General features: G+C 41.3%; 1 protein-coding gene across 6 annotated transcripts in view; it reads left to right on the forward strand.

The window, feature by feature from the left end:
* Positions 1-15,972, forward strand: part of hdac9b (histone deacetylase 9b) — an 89,553-nt gene extending 73,581 nt beyond the window's left edge. For 4 of the 6 annotated variants that reach the window (XM_046044693.1, XM_046044691.1, XM_046044696.1 and 1 more), the window contains exons 5-12: positions 3,310-3,433; positions 3,574-3,695; positions 8,596-8,727; positions 9,037-9,152; positions 10,614-10,736; positions 11,197-11,374; positions 11,512-11,714; positions 14,097-15,972. In XM_046044693.1, coding sequence (XP_045900649.1) covers positions 3,310-3,433; positions 3,574-3,695; positions 8,596-8,727; positions 9,037-9,152; positions 10,614-10,736; positions 11,197-11,374; positions 11,512-11,714; positions 14,097-14,432 — 1,334 coding nt within the window. In that variant the 3' untranslated portion in view covers positions 14,433-15,972. Of the gene's footprint in view, positions 1-1,174; positions 1,414-1,749; positions 1,934-3,309; positions 3,434-3,573; positions 3,696-8,595; positions 8,728-9,036; positions 9,153-10,613; positions 10,737-11,196; positions 11,375-11,511; positions 11,715-14,096 lie in introns of those variants that run through there. The other 2 variants (XM_046044695.1, XM_046044694.1) reach the window with 2 other exon arrangements.
* The last annotated feature ends 371 nt before the right edge of the window (positions 15,973-16,343 follow it).

The following is a 16,343-nucleotide window of genomic DNA, read 5'->3' on the forward strand; positions in this document are numbered from 1 at the left end:
AGATTATTTCTGTGAACATATAAATTGTAATGTGTTAGTTTTCTGTCATGCTTCCAGCAAACAGGTGGTGTAGTAACATCGCTTGTATTTGTTCCCTCAAATGTGACCCTTGAGAAGATTACGGCAATGAATGCACTTAATAAATCTCCCTCCAGCCACTGGAATTTTAAGTAGGTTTGAATACTACTCTGGTCTCAAAATGGAAGACACATTATACAGTCTGGACAATGCGTACCCTTCCTTGAGTGTCACATCATGATCAGAACTAACATTTTTATAGGCCTGAATACTTTTTTTTTATAGCTAAAAATGGTTCAAAGATGTGATTTTGGGACATAAAAGTATTCTTATCGTAGCAGGGATTCACATTAATGTGCATGAAAACAGAAGCGTAAAAAGAAATAGAAAAATATTGTACAGTCACTAATCATCCTCTATGGACTAGAGAGATGAAGTAGCCCTGTCTCCTATGTTCTTTACAGGCAATCGATTTTCTCTGTGGAACAACCTATATATAGAGCTTGGAGACCAAAGGGATGCCCTCTCAGTTTGTACCTGGCAATTATTTATAATGGAGGTAGCTGTCAAAGACAAAGGCAGTTCTTACCGATGCACGCATTGCAGCGTCTGCACACAAGAACAGAGATGAGAGAAAGATCACCGGAAACATGAATTCACAAACACATGGGGGTTCCAGGCTCACAACAAACTACTTTGCCTTTAATCATTTATGTTAAGAAGGGATATCTGATGTTCTGGTAGAGACGGGGAGAAGGACTCCCTTTATTTATTTATAAGACAGTAGGAAGATAGGATTCATGTAAATACTTTAAATGACCACTCCAACATGTTGTGCCAAATGTTCATTGAGTGTGGTATACAGCTGCTCCCAGTAGACTCTTTCCTGATGGATGTGATCCTGTGTTTGTTTATAGACACTATTATAATTGCAGGTTTCTGAGAATCTCCTAATTTCTGACTGATTTTTTCAACTGCCTGCGTCATTTTTAGAATCCTAATTGTCCTGTCCTCCTTAACTCAGAACATGCTTTGTTTTGCAGTAATATACAGCTGTACTATACACAGCTACCTATGGTCGCTTGATTTGAATGGTAAAGGTACAATTAACGGACTGACAAATCTCTTTTTATTCCCACTCCGTGGGCTACAGTGGACATTAAGCCGGACGTGCCATTGGCTGTGGAGCCCTTATCTCCTTTGGATCTGCGCACTGATCTGAGGATGTTAGGGCCAGGCTCGGACCCAGGATTATGGGAGAGGCAGCTGCAGCAGGAGTTACTCCTCATTCAGAAGCAGCAGCAGATCCAGAAGCAGCTACTAATCAGCGAGTTCCAGAAGCAGCATGAGAAGTTGACCCGTCAGCACCAGGCTCAGCTCCAGGAGCACCTCAAGGTCAGCATTGCACTTGTACAACAGTTGGAGGACGGCACAGCAGTGCGCACAGTGGCACAACACAGCACCACAGTGTAGAAAACAGCATGGCACAACACAGTATGGCATAGTGCAGATCAGTAGAAAAACATTATAGCTCAGGACAACATTACAGAATGCAGAAAAGAAAAGACAACTCAGCACAGCAAGGTCGGGTGGTGTTTTTATAGACAACTACAGAATAGTCCATCACAACCAAATAAAAACTGCAGAAGTTCACCAAAGTCACTGTCGTTTTTAAAATATATTTATCGGTGTGATCTCTACATGCTGACTTGAGACCTGTGTGTTTCTCAGCTCCAGCAGGAGCTCCAGGCCATGAAACAGCAGCAGGAACTTGCAGAAAAGGAGCGTCGTCTGGAGCAGCAACAGCAGCAGCAACAGCAGCAGCAGAACCAGCAGGAGAAGGAGCAGGAGAGGCATCGGCGAGAGCAGCATGTTTCCAGCCTGATCCTCAGGGGCAAGGAGCGCTCCCGTGAGAGTAAGAGCTCAAAACCGCCATCCTCACTATCTCCTTACCATCAGGGGTGGAATTACTGATTTTGAGGGCCCCAGGCAAAACAAGAATGAGGCCCCAAATTGTAACCCTTTTCCCATTCAATCAGTTTTTAATGCATTAAATTAGAGTGGGGCCTAAGCAGAATATGCATTTAACAGCTGGATAGGAAAGCTTTACTGTAGCTGAACACTTACTGAGAAAATACTTATGTGTATATTCACATTGGTTAATGTCCATGTTCTATTATCATCATTATTACTATAATTATATATTTATATCATTTTTGGATCTCCATTAACTGTTGTAACACCAATAGCTACTCATCCTGGGCTCTACATGATTGTATTTACTGTTCTTTATTGAAAGTGGTATACACAACATTGAACACCCACACCATAATATTTGACTAAACTAACTACAGTGAGATCAAAACAGCACAAATAAAGTGTTAAAGGATCAGTCCTAGTCCAGTCAGGATTTTATTTGCCAAGGGTCTGAGATAGATCCAGCAGATCTTTGTTTTTGTTTGTTCAGTGAAGCAACCCTTTAAGACCACCTTCTATTACCTACCAGAACTAGTGGCACTCCGAGTCTGATCATATTCGGCAGCGTAGCAGTAAGGTTAAAAAATTCACACATAGAATATCATTCTCAATGCATGTGACAATGTTATTACTATTCACAAGCAGCTGATTTCATGACTCTGGCTATTGGAGACACAATTTCTTAATGTCAGATGTAACTGTCCTGGAGGATGCCTGGGAGCAAATTGCAAAGTTAAAAATGTACTTCATCAGATAAAGAGTAATATCCAATGATGATGATGATGATGATGACGACGACATGGTACTTAACAAGTACATGCATAAGGTTGGCCAGTGATTATTTAAGCTTAGAATTTAGGAGAAAATGTCTTTCAATAGCATGATGAAAATAGCTTAGGATATAGTATTGCATTTCTGTTTTTACCTTATAGCTAATAATAGACTAGATTTATGACTTTGTCAGTTCAGGTAATTTGAAACGGTGCCCTGCAACTCTAACCCTCCAGTGGGAAAGAACATCTCTCTGCAGTATCACTTTAGCAGCTTGAAACAAATATTGTGCTCGTAGACCACTAGGGGGAGATCTTCCTACACAAGTTGAGGCTGCTCTGGATGATAGAGTAAACTCAATCTGAAGAAATAAATTAGAAGTTAAGCAGTAAGCTAAATGTGATGTAGGAAAATAGGTTAGGAAACCTGAAACTTACAATAGGGTTAAAGTTTGAATTGTAATATTATTTACGCAGCGATATATCATGAGCCATAACCCTAGGGTGACCCCAATCCCTTTGGTTCCGTCTTTTGGTCTCACAGGTGCAGTGGCCAGTACCGAGGTTAAGCAGAAACTCCAAGAGTTTCTGTTGAGCAAATCAGCAAAGGACCCTGCCAGCAATGGAGTCAATCATTCTTTCATCCACCACCCAAAACTCTGGTACACGTAAGTATTTTCTGTTGTTTTGGCCTGATAGTGTGTGACACAAATGCACACTAATACATACTCATTTTAAATCACATAAAAACATAATCGACATCATTGTATTGCCCTCTCTTAAATTTGATGTATTTTTGTGTGATCAGGTCTTCTCACCACACATCACTGGACCAAAGCTCTCCACCTCTAGGCGGCACATCCCCCACCTGCCATTACACTCTGCCGTCACCCATAGAGAGCAAGGATGACTTCCCCTTGAGGAAGACAGGTTTGTTCATTTGCACACACACACAGCACATACATTAAAATGCAAATAGACATACAGTATTATATATGCACAGACGCATGACTAGTTAAAACGATTTAAGATTAAAAAGCTGCGTTGTATTACTCATTTTCCTACTTTGGGTTATTAATACAGTGAGTGTCTTTTTGACTCTTGTCAATCAGGAGGTCATTATACCTATTGAGTATTTCTTGGCTTGCTGATGACCTGCTAATAACATCAGTTAGGCTCATTATGACCCCGCCCCCTCCTCCCCATCCCTCGAGGCCTAAACACAAAACTTTTGTAAGAGGTGACGCAAGGCAGAAAAGTAACTTCCTATTTGGATTATACTAAAACACAACAGCTGAACACAGGCAACAACACAATTTAATTTAAAAAAGTTTTCACTTCACAGTTTTAATTACTGTTAATTTTATTTAAATTACCTTTCCGTTATTTAAAAGGAACCACATTTGTCCCTATGTTGCAATAACAAACCAAGTTTTGAGGCTTCTTTCAACTGTTTAGTGGTAAATGGGAGATTTAAAGCGGATTAATTTCTTATGGGCTTTAAAAAGTATTTTGAAAGGAGACAGGTTCCCACCAAAAAGCAGCTCAGGTTTGTTTGTTTAAAGTTTGAGGAACCCTTTGGGGAAGGCTGTGTAAATAAGAATAATTCCTACCCCTTGGTTTGCAAGAGCTTGCCAAGCTAAAAACTTTATAATTTGGCAATGAGGTCACCAAATTACATTATGTTCTTTTCCCCTCTGTGTCTCTCTTAATTACATTGGAAAACAATTATACTTGTTGAGTTATTTAACTACAGGCCTGTCATGTTGTGTGTATACACAATTTAGAGATCAGGCAAAGGAATATATCTGGTAAATAAAGTCACTGCATGGCAAGAATAAATATTAGAAAGGTAAATGGAAGCTTTGAGAGCTTTTATTTATTGTAATCTCTTTGAATCATGCCATCTTCAAAACAGAGAAATACGTCTTGTATATATATTTACATTTCCGGGTCATGCCCGTAGACCCATAAGATAAAGACTTGGATGACTTGCAGTGTAATCACCAGTTGAAGACAGTTTTCTCAAATAAAAGAGAGACTGTTTATCGTAGCATTGTTTGCTTTTTACTGTGAATACAAAAAGGCAGGTTTAAACAAATAACTGGACAGATACAGTTTCAATTTCTGCTACTCAATCATGACATTTTCATCCTTTAATTCATGGTTAAATCATATCCCCATCTCTGTGCCCAACTCTCTTGCGCTGATGAAACTATTTCTTGCTCTTTGGATTCCTGAATCTATATGTGGTCATTTCCTGCTCCGACCTTCCTCCCCCACTTCCTGTCTGTCTTCATTAAAGTCCTCTGAGAGCTTGGCACCCGAGGGGGACACACAAAGGTAGTGTTGTTCCCTGAGCTACTGGCTGTCACTGATAGCTGATTGGCAGGTGTTGCAGAGTTAAGACCGGCACAGGCTGGAGGAACCTCGACAGGACTGTTTGTTTAAGCAAAGATAGCTCTCTCAAAACAAAGTGGAGATGACTCGAATGCTCCACGCTACGCTCCCCGCTGCTTCATTTGGCCAGAGGGCTGAGCAGTTTTTTTCTGGCTGAGGTTTAGGTTGACAATGAGGTTCATGGTGTGCATGCAATATATACTGTGTAACACTTTAACACAGCTTGGTGGCCAGTAAGTTTTACAACTTTTCAAGTAAGCTTTATGCATTTATAATTTTTCCCCCAAAACACAAGAACCAACCAGTATACACTCAAAGTTCACTCCTCATCATGTGTTTCAGAACACCTCTGCCACAAAATTGGATATTAAACTATAGTATGCACAGATATAGACATTATAGTGGCACCACACAGTGTTCAAAAAGAGAAAGTCCTGTAAATATCTCACAAAAGAAACAATATGTGCTTTTATTTCTACCGTTAGGTGTCCTATTAATAGTTATATTATCCTTAAAAAAAACAGAATAGCTGTGTTGCCCTTGGCTTTATTTTACTTCAATAGTTTTCAAAAGAATTTCACGTGATAACTTGTTTACTTGGTATAATATCCTCTTTGTTACACTTCCCAGGACTAGAATAGGCTGGACCGAGGGCATGCAATAGTCTGTGGCAAGAATAGTTGCAGCTTAGCAGTAAGAAGTGCAACACCCTGTCTGGTCTTGACCCAGTTACCAAATGTGTGCATTCAGCAGGTGCAGGAAGGATTTTCAAAAATAATTCTACAAAGGGAAAACTGTAAAGCCCAAGCAAGTAAAGTTTGTGTGGAAACTCCATCTGTTAAGACTATTATTTTATGTTGTATCTCAGAAACATTAATGAAAGATACTGATCTTATAACACGGAATATCTAAACTCTGAGGGACTGTAACTAAAATTTTATTTAAAAGTTTATGTTCTGAAAGGAACAGCAACCAGTGAGCACTCATCCATTTCAGTATGCGTTTAAACCAGAATGTCCTTACCTACAGAACACACACCTCAGCTTTCCACACAGCCATCTGTCCAGGTCCAGACTGATGGACGCAGGCACTCGTAGTGACATTAGAGTTAAAATTCTGATTAAGTGGAGATAGCATAACACATTTGCTTGCAAAGCCACTAGCCCTGCAGCACCACCTTCAAATGTAATAAGGTGATTGATTTATGACTCTAGTATATTGCAGCCATTACTGTATGTTTTCATTAAGTGAGAAGCCAGAGCAGAAGTGACCCAGGTGTTTCGGTGTATATGCGTTGCTGCAGCCATCATTGCCTCCTGTTGCTCTGTGCACCAGGGCATTTTTTCCATGGAGACCAGTGAGAAAGTGTTTGTTCCCGAGCTGCTGCTGTCTGGCGTTCCCGTGGCGACCAATTGGGATGCGTAGCTTGGTGGCAGCAGTGTGTAAAAATAGAAAGCAATCAAGGCAGCAGGGCGTGAAGCAGATTCATACGACTCCCACCAGCGTTTTCTCTCCATTTATCTCTCCTGCCTCCTTTCTTCCTCCCTCGCTCTCTTTCATTCTACCTCACACCCACAGGATTAGAGGTCTGTTCCACGTATTAGGGAAGAGGGTTTTGCTGCTTTTGACAAAACCAGAAATAGCAGCATCTGGCCCACTCTCCTAGCTGTGCCCCCATCACCGCTCCCTCTCCTCCTCCCTGCAGTGCTCCCACGTCATAGCCCCACTTCAATATGTATAGCTGTATGTTGTACACATCGCAAAAGAACTATTTAATTATTGATCTGAATTAAATAATTGAAACAGGCTGGCTATTGTGTAACAGAATCTTTACGTAACATAAATGCAGCCTTGTGCTCTGGCTTTCAGTCAAAAGACCAGTTTACCTATTCTGCTTGTTTGTTTGAGTGTGTAAGGCTAGCTGTGGGATTTCATGTCCAAAGGGTTGATGGGAAGTCCACATGAGACATGTTGACCAAGTGTGTCACTGTCACTGTGACAAGACAGGGGCACGACTCAACAGTCAGACACAAAAACATTTGCTTGCATTCACATAACTGATTCTTACATTATTCAAAATGATTTCCTTTCCTGGTTTGAACCTCCACCTTATTTCCCTTTGTTTATTTATTTTTCATTACATAATCTTTCCATAGTCACATCTGTGCCACACTCATTTTTCAGACTAGTTTACTAATTAGTGCCAGTTGGCAGGGCTGAACATGTAAATACCATGAAGGACTCAGCGGTCTCGTCCTTCATTCAAAAGTGACTATTCATTTAGAAAGGTCATTGGTCTGTAATAATATTTTCAAGCCTATAGATTAGGTCATTGTACAAGATTCACACTCTGAAATACATTCTCAGTTATCAAATTGTATCACCAAATTAAAGGGGAAAAACAGAACATATTTATCTCTGTGTTACATGTCAAGTCCACGGTTTAGCAGTTACACTTTTGTGTTGGCCCTTTAGAAACAATGACATAGGCAAATAAACTTAGGTCAAAAAAGCAGTTGTGCAATGACTGTATTCCCCGCTTTGTTCAACCTTTTAATTCAATGTCATCAAACTTGGCTTTGTTTTGGTGCTTCAGAGATGGCAATCATCATTTGTGTGTAACACTAATACGTTGGAGCAGGGCGTTCCTGGAAAAGAGCATCTATGCTCAGTAAATTTACCCTGGTAAAATAAAGGTATTAAAATGACTAAATAATCTATAGTGAAACTAAATGCCAATTTTTGACAAATGTCCGTAAATCTATCCTTAATACCAGCTGAAAATTTTGAAAGCATTATGTCTGTTGAAGAATATTACGTCAGCATTTCTATCAACACTGATGGACTGGATTTGTAAGAAGTCTGGATCAGTTCAGGCCAAACTGGGAGTGAGCATGTGTGACTTTGGAGTGTGTCTATTTGGGTATCTCTGTTTTGCATTAGGAGGAGGGGGTGTGGGGAGAGCCTGAAACATCTGCCATGTTTTTGTGTTAGTTTAACTGTTGCTACTGTATCGGACTGTGGTCACCAGGGCGGCAGGTAGCGGACTATTTCACTTAGAGCCTGTGTGTTGCTCAACCTAATTTAGTCCAGATGAGGTGGAAGTGGGCCCAATCCTGACTCATTTAATTTATCTGAAACCTGCTCTGAATTTCACTGAAACTGAAATCGTTACATGTCCAAGTGTGACAACATTGCTTATTTTTTAACTGATTTATAGTCTCTTTATTTCTCTTTTAGTTTCCTCTTATTTTATGATGCTACTAAAGTTCAGTCCACTTAGGCTGTATAAAAGCATACTGTTTGACTGTATAAAAATACACAGCACACTCACATGATTGTGTAATTCATCTCCATGTGATGGGGCATATTGATTGTCCAAACAGTGTGAATTGAGACTTAGAGAAATATAAATATCTGTATTTTTTAGCCTCTGAGCCCAACCTGAAGGTACGATCCAGACTGAAGCAGAAGGTAGCAGAGAGGAGGAGCAGCCCGATGCTCAAGAGAAGAGATGGAAACATCATGACTCCTTACAAGAAAAGGGCTCTGGAGCTAATGGGTATGCTAACTTGCTGGTCATATGTAGAGTTGTCTTTTCTCCTGTTACAACATCTGTGGAAATTGTCTACATCTTATTAATACAAGCCGATATCTCCGTGTTATTATTACAGAGCTACATAATAATTGGCCGTTTTGCAATGCAGTAATATATTATGGTCATTGCACTTTCATGTAAGAAAGACCGCAGCCATGACCATAGACATTAAACTGTTGTGAGGCTGCAGCTGTTTTGCCAAGCGTATGTGTATGTGTGTTGTGTGCAGAGTGTCAGCAAGCATACTGTGTCTAACTCCTTGATGTTTCGTAGACTCTACGCCCACTAACAGTGCCCCTGGATCCGGCCCCAGCTCTCCCATAGGGGCCTCCAGTGCCTTGGGGGCTGAAAATGGACCCTCATCTCTGCCTACTACCACAAAAACTGAGGTGTGTTTATAAATCATCAGCACTGCTATTGATTTGCAAAAAATGATAAGCAGACATCTTACTGCTGTTGTTATTCTGCATGCAAATCATTTGAATATAAAAACTATAATTTTATGTCTAGGCACTAGATGCCTGTCTGCCCTTCTGCTCACAGCTAAATAAAAAGGCCAGTTGTCCTCTTTCTGTTACACTCAAGTGTAAATGGCTCCCCACACTGACATTAAAGAGGCACAGCTTGACCCACGTGTCGGTTACCCCAAGTTTTCTTGCGTAAAGATGTCACAATATGCAAGAAAGTAAACGGACCCAACCAGTGTTCAAATTCTGAACACAAACATTACAGAAACAAGTAAAAATGTAGTAAAAGTAGAAAATGAAAAAGCTGGACATTTTTATATCCAGCACTTTTCTTCCAGATGTCCTGTACAATCATTTTTATGTTTTACACAAAAAAACATCTTTAGTTTGGCTATAAGGTTACTGTTGGCTTGTCACTGTATTTCTGTCACTGGGCTGGCTGTATGCCTGTTCTGGGTTGTTCTAAGGCATTTCCCAATAGAGTTACTGACCAGAGCTCCCCTTGGACCGAGCTCACAAAGCAGACTATTATAGAGGGTGGCAGATATGACACATCTCTGAACAATCTTAACAGAACAGCTGTGTTTTCCTTAACCGTCGCTGTTTACTCTCCCTGGGACCTCCAGCGACACAGAGAAGGGAGAGATGCCCTGACAGCGGTCTGAAGGTTGGGGCTTAGGGAGACAGACAAACTGTGGAGTTTAATTGATATCCCAGGCACTGGTAGCCAAAGACATCCACTTGCTAACAACATAAACACACAAGATTGCTATTGTATCAGCTCAAGCTGAGGCTCTCATGAAAGTCATTTGTGGACTCTGGGGCTGCCTGTAGACCTCATGCCTGTTGCAAAAGCAAGGCGTGTTTGTGCACCGTTACATTAGGTATCCTTTTTCAGAGGGAACAGGTCCCTCGGGTCAAATATGGGCCGGATATCCACATACAGGTCACTGAGTACTGGTAGGGGTTGGAAGGATAAACATGGCTGTTCCAAAACCACATGCTGGTCCGCTGCTCTGCTGGGTACAGGAAGTATGCCCCACTGCTGATGTTCTCTGAGAGAGCATCCTGAGGGTGGGGACCAGGGAGTAAGAACAGAGAGCAGGCTGATTGGGGACTGAACAACTGAGGGTGGAGCGGTAGATTTAGAGGTTTGCAGTGTTTTATAATAACGTATCATCCTCAGTGGTGCCATTCTGTGACACTCCTTTATATCATCTATCATAAAAAAACTCATACCTTTCAGCATGGAGGGCTTTTATTCGTCATAGTGCATTAATGTTTATGCCACTGCTCATGTTGCCTTTTGAAATTGTCCATAGTGGGATTTCTAAATCTGTTAGAAAATCTCTCTGTCTTTGCTCTGTCCTGTGTTTGATGTAGAGATGGCCTTCACAGCCGAGATTATTCCGACCTGAGGGCTCTGTGTCGATGCTGAGCTTATACACGTCTCCCTCCTTACCCAACATTTCCTTCGGGCTTTCAACTGCATCCTCACCCATTAGTGTGAGTACACATACACATATATTCTTAGATAACATGAAATAAAATCTCGCTTAATACACCAGTATAGTGGTTCAGTGATGGCAAGTTTTTTCTGTTCAGTATATGAGATGAAAAACCTGCTATCAGTGGCTTTCTGGGGTCTCTGTACGACCACAGGTCACCGACCTGTGGCCCCAAATGATTTTATCGCCCTTAGATAAATATTGTTTTGCAGTGTCTTGTGTCAGGCATGCTCTTATCTTCGCCTATTACCTCATTTATCACAGCTTTTAAAAGGCCAAGTCCACTCAAGTGCACCTCCTGATTACACAGTGCATGATATATCATCTTTTAGCTCTCTGGCACATTCCACAGAGGCCTGTTGATCAGCTGCAGTGACTTCTACCAATCCTAGTGCACAGCATGTGTAGTGTGACTTAAAGAATAACCAGTACTTTTTTTATCTTTTTCTGTCCCTCAGGCCGCCATGGGTTTGAAGGACAGGTCGACAGAAATCAAGCATGGGCTGCCTGGGCACCTGCTGGGCCCTGTGCCCCTTCAGACAGGCCTTGAGTCTAAAGTGAGCCCTAGTCATCAGGCCCTCCTCCAACACCTCCTCCAGAAGGAGCAGATGAGGCAGCAGAAGATGCTCTCCTCTGGTAAGACTGCGTTACTTGATGTTAAGCCTTACATTATGTTTCTTTGCATTACACTACATGTTGGTATTTAAATTAAAGTTATTTACAATATGATTTTAAAAGAAACCTAATACTAGTTATGATGTTTTTTTCTCAAGGCCAAGGCCACCCTCAGTCCCCTCTGGCCATGAAGGATCGATCCTCCAGTAGTCGGCCTAAACTACCAAAACACAGGCCCTTGAACAGGACCCAGTCTGCGCCACTGCCTCAGAACACACTGGCCCAACTAGTCATCCAGCAGCAACACCAGCACTTCCTGGAGAAACAGAAACAGTACCAGCAGCAAGTCCATATAAACAAGGTATTGTCAATATCAATCAATATTCAAATCACAGGGGAGGATTTTGACTTTAAGATTTGCTTTTCGCAGTGTTCTCTATTCTATTCCTTTTTAGGTCTCATGAGGTCTTATTTTACTGCAGGGAGTCTGATTTAATGATTTTAAGTCATCAAATGCTGATCTATTTTTAGCCTTTTGTAAAAGCATCTGTGGTAGCTCAGGTTTGCAGACCTGGGCTGTTGTCTGTTCTTCCCGGGAATCCTGGTGTTATTTCTGCAAAGCAAAGAACTTCTGCCTGACTTCAAATGGGGAAGAAATGCTTCCCCTGCACTAATTCTGTTATCATAGCTTAAGGCATCAGTACTGTTCACATGCTAACTCTGTGAAATTCAATTCAGCTAAGTTCAAATGAAGGAAAAAGTGCCCAGAATACATTTTGTTCCTCTGTGGCAATATTTGTGTTTCTGTTAGCTGGCCGAGGTGACCTTCCTATACACAGAGTGTAATTATTCTCGTGAGGGACGTGTGTGAGGCGGCAGACACTGTGAAAGGCAGCATTGTGTGAGCTCACACACTGATGTGTCCCAACGCTGGGCCCTGAAAGAGTCATGGGAACTCTTACCTAGAAGTGATAAAAAGCACAAAGCCCCACAAACACTGATTGAGTTGTACAGTACGGATGTAAAGCTTTAGCTGTTAAATTCCTCTGTAACACTAAATATGTTCAACATGTGTCACTGCCAGGCAGCTAAAATCTATTTTAACATCAGCTGTAATTCTTTTTCAACTTTGGAATAATTGCGACATCTTCTCTAGAAACATGTCAACAGGCCCTGCTTTGATCACTCAGGCCAATGAGATCACAAGTAAAGCCTAAGTGGAGGTTATAAATGGCCATTAATCAGGGATGAGCCCTGAGTGTTTAGTGAGAGGGATCTCTGAAACATTGCCCTAATTAGTTTCCTAGAAGAGACTTGTCTACGGTTGTTTTTTAAATGTCCTTCATTGCCTGCAACAGTAGGGGGAGCTAATAGAAATTTACAAGCGCTTAGGGATTTTAGGAAGACGCATGAATAGTCCTTACTAATGCCAAACTAAGGAGGCTAATTCTTATAGCTGAAGAGATATTTATACAAGGCCTTCATTTTGTAGACTGTAATGCAGTTGGTTACCAGCAGGAATAGGGGCTTCTCAGCCCTGCTCTTTGAGCCCTCTTGTGGCAGAGTTATAAAATCATGGCACCATTACTGTGCCCCTGATTTAGCACAGCTGCGAGCCACTGAAACCTCTTTCTGAAAGGAGTTAACAACAACCTTTTACCACCAATTTAACAATTTCCTTCATTTTTTAAACCTGTTTCCATGAATGCAAACATTTTTATGTCTCTGAGGATGAGTTTGTGGTGCAGAATTAATACAGTTTGATTGAAAGATTTTTCATAAAAGTAAAATTAAACACAAAGATTTGGTGAAAATTCTGTGTGTACATTTTCAAGCAGTGTTATATGCTCTCTTGATATTCACTTTAGCAAGCATATTCAATAACATGCTCCCTACACATTGTACCTCAGTGCCACTGTTTGCATTAAATAACCACAATTTACAGGAGGCAACACGGGATTTACCATAGGCAAAACTTTATACATTCTGACCTGTATTTTTATAAAAATAAGCAAGTGACACTAATCCACTTACCTGGGGCATTATTGAATGTTATTAACACATGTACAATGGCAGAAACAAAAGCTAATCTACTTCCACTGCTAAACCTCCATAAAAATGCTGTTTACTAAAGCCACTGACCAGAAACGAAATCAGTTTGGCATATGCCATGTCACATTATTAAAGTTACAGTAGCTTTATTAATATTAGCAGTTGTCTATACAAATGTAGCATTTATCCTGCATCATGTCAGTTTGTTTTCTAAGTCTTGGAATTTTTGTGTTTTTTTCCAATATCAGACACTTTATTATGCAAAGTACAGTGTCAGACTGGATTTTTCAACATGAAAATACTTGTGGCTGAAAAGGAAAAAAAATGAATAGTTAAGTTAATGTGGATATGACAGATTTGTGAGTTATTCATATAGTTACAGAGAGAGTTTGATTTGACTGATTTGACTACAGATTTGACAAAAGAAGATATGCTTAAGTTTTTTGACATCCAGATAGTTTGAACATAGCATGTATTATTAAATGACTATGAATATACAGATGAAGACCGTACCTTTTGTTTCGGCAACTTAAAACAAAGCCTTCTGCTAATCTTTGGATGTATTTGCACGCTCACTTTTGGTTATGTGGAAGAAACCTCAAATGGATTTTTGCTCTGATAAAAAGTTTATTTGTTAAAGATCATTGGCTGCAGGCTGTGATCATTAATGTGGCGCCAATGTGTTTTGCAGCTGTTGTCCAAGTCCATTGAGCAGTTACGTCAGCCCAGCGCACACCTGCAGGAATCAGAGGAGGAGCAGGAGGAGCAGCAGCGCAGAGAGCAGACGGAAAGCATGCAGGAGGACAGGCTGCCCCCTAGAGGAGTCATCCGGAAGCACACACTGAGCAGTAGCAGCAGCAGTGGCTCGAGCAGCGAGCTCCCAGACGCTCACTACGGGGTTATCAAGGTCAAGGAGGAGCCGCTTGATAGTGAGGATGAGGCCCTGACCAACCAGAGCTTAGAGGCAGAGCAGAGCACCTATCTTCACCAGGTCAAAGGAAGACTGGTGATAAGAGCCATGATCTGAAAGGGATAAGATCACACACTTGCAACATTCGCAGATAAACAAGCCTCTACAAACATGCACATCTACATCCCTGCAGTTTACACATACACGCACATTTACACACACACACAGCAGCCATTGCACAGTAGGCCAGCTCTCCCTGTCACGACATACGACCCCTTTACACTCAGCTGCAGCCTCGCTTGTCCCACACTCTAAGACTCTCTGTTTGTGATCTTTGTGTAGTGATCTCTGTAAAATATGTTTCACTTTTGTGTATATAATATGAAGACAATTTAGACCGTTCTTTTTAAGAGCTGCTTTCGACTCGGGTTGTCTCGAGTTCGCTCAACTGACAAAAAGTTGTATGTACATATACTGTGGATCTAGCATCAAAGGTGATTTCTAGAGGGGAGGTTGAACAGGTGTACAGCTTTGAAGAGCCAAATTATGTTCCCACTGTGTACATTTTTTGCCATAAAATAGTTGAATGCTCTTGATCCACTTTAACGTTGAGACTTAACCTAAAGCCCTTACAGCGTGTTAAAGAATTTAAAACACTACAAACTCTGTTCTTCTCAAACATCTGTGATGATGTTCCATGTTAAGTGGTCTCAGAACTGAAATAATAATGAACTGTCTTAGAGAGAATGTATGCTTAAATCCTAACACAGGACTCTCCCTTAGGGCAGACTTTTGCGCTCTGAGTGATATTGCCATTGGAATATGGTCCGCTGCTCATATTGCAATTTGAAGGATAAAGCACTAAATCCCTGCTTGGGTGTGCAGGCATCTCCCAACACACCCTGAGTCTCCATGTCTCTCTCTCGTAGCAGTTCCAGAGCCAGGGCCCTGTGTTAAGTCGAGCTCTCCTCCCTCTCTCCCTCTGGGTCCAAATCAAAGCTCGGCGGGTTCCTGCCCAGCTTTCAGCAGAGGAGTCAGACAGAGAGAAAGAGAGAGAGAGGGCCGGGCAGGAAATGCCTTCTAGAAGCCAGGACTTGGAGTGATTCATGTGTGCAGGAATGTTGAGAGAGGAGGACCTAGGGTTGGACGAGTCCAAGGGGCCAGGCTTGAGAATTGATTTACTGTCAAGGCGAATTACAAAGTGAGTGGGGATATGGTTAAGGGAGTCCCTTTTTAAGGGAATCGCTTCCTTTGTATTCCCTAGTGGCAAGCTTACCTCAACATGCAGGTTTGATGTTACTTCAATAAAAAACCCTGGATGGGGACCTTGCTTCTTCATTTTTTTTTCGAGCCTGTTTTCCCCTTAAAGTGCCCATTGCGACATGTATAGTCCGTCTTAAAGTGATCAATCAAATGTATTGCATAGCCGTTAACCTTCCTGTTTCATTTGTACCGTCGACTAAATGTAAAAAAATTCTAGTATGAGGTTCTGTGTTTGGATTCATGTGAAAATCAAAACTGTCTGTCTTATACAGTACATTCAGATTGTCCGGTTTTAATGTTTCTAGTGTAAGTAAACACAGTCTGAACAATGTGAGTCTTGTTGTCTTGCTCCTTTGATTTGGTTGTAACGAGAACCCCTTTGCTGCCAGCGGGGGTGGGGGAGTGGGGGTGGGGGTGGGGAGGGGGTGCAGTGGGATAGTGGGTCCTGTGGTCTGTTCATAGCAGTTTGTATTTCTTCTCTTTTTTGCCTTGTGTGATAAACCGTTCTTTTTTAAAATAAAGTTCATTTACCTCTGTCGTCTGTTCTTGCGTTTTGCAGATCACACATTTGTCCGTCTCATTTAAGAGGCTGCATGCAGAGGAAAAAAAGCAAAACACACCACACTCCATTAAGTTTTCTAAAACCTTTTCAAAATGTTCTGTTTTATGTTTCACTTCACAATTTACATTCTTAATCACTTTTACATCATCATCTCAAATGGACTTCCTAAATCATTAGCCCTGCCTGCTTTTCCCACACTAACC

This window comes from Micropterus dolomieu, linkage group LG03 (genome assembly GCF_021292245.1).
Source record: "Micropterus dolomieu isolate WLL.071019.BEF.003 ecotype Adirondacks linkage group LG03, ASM2129224v1, whole genome shotgun sequence".
Lineage (NCBI taxonomy): Eukaryota > Metazoa > Chordata > Actinopteri > Centrarchiformes > Centrarchidae > Micropterus > Micropterus dolomieu.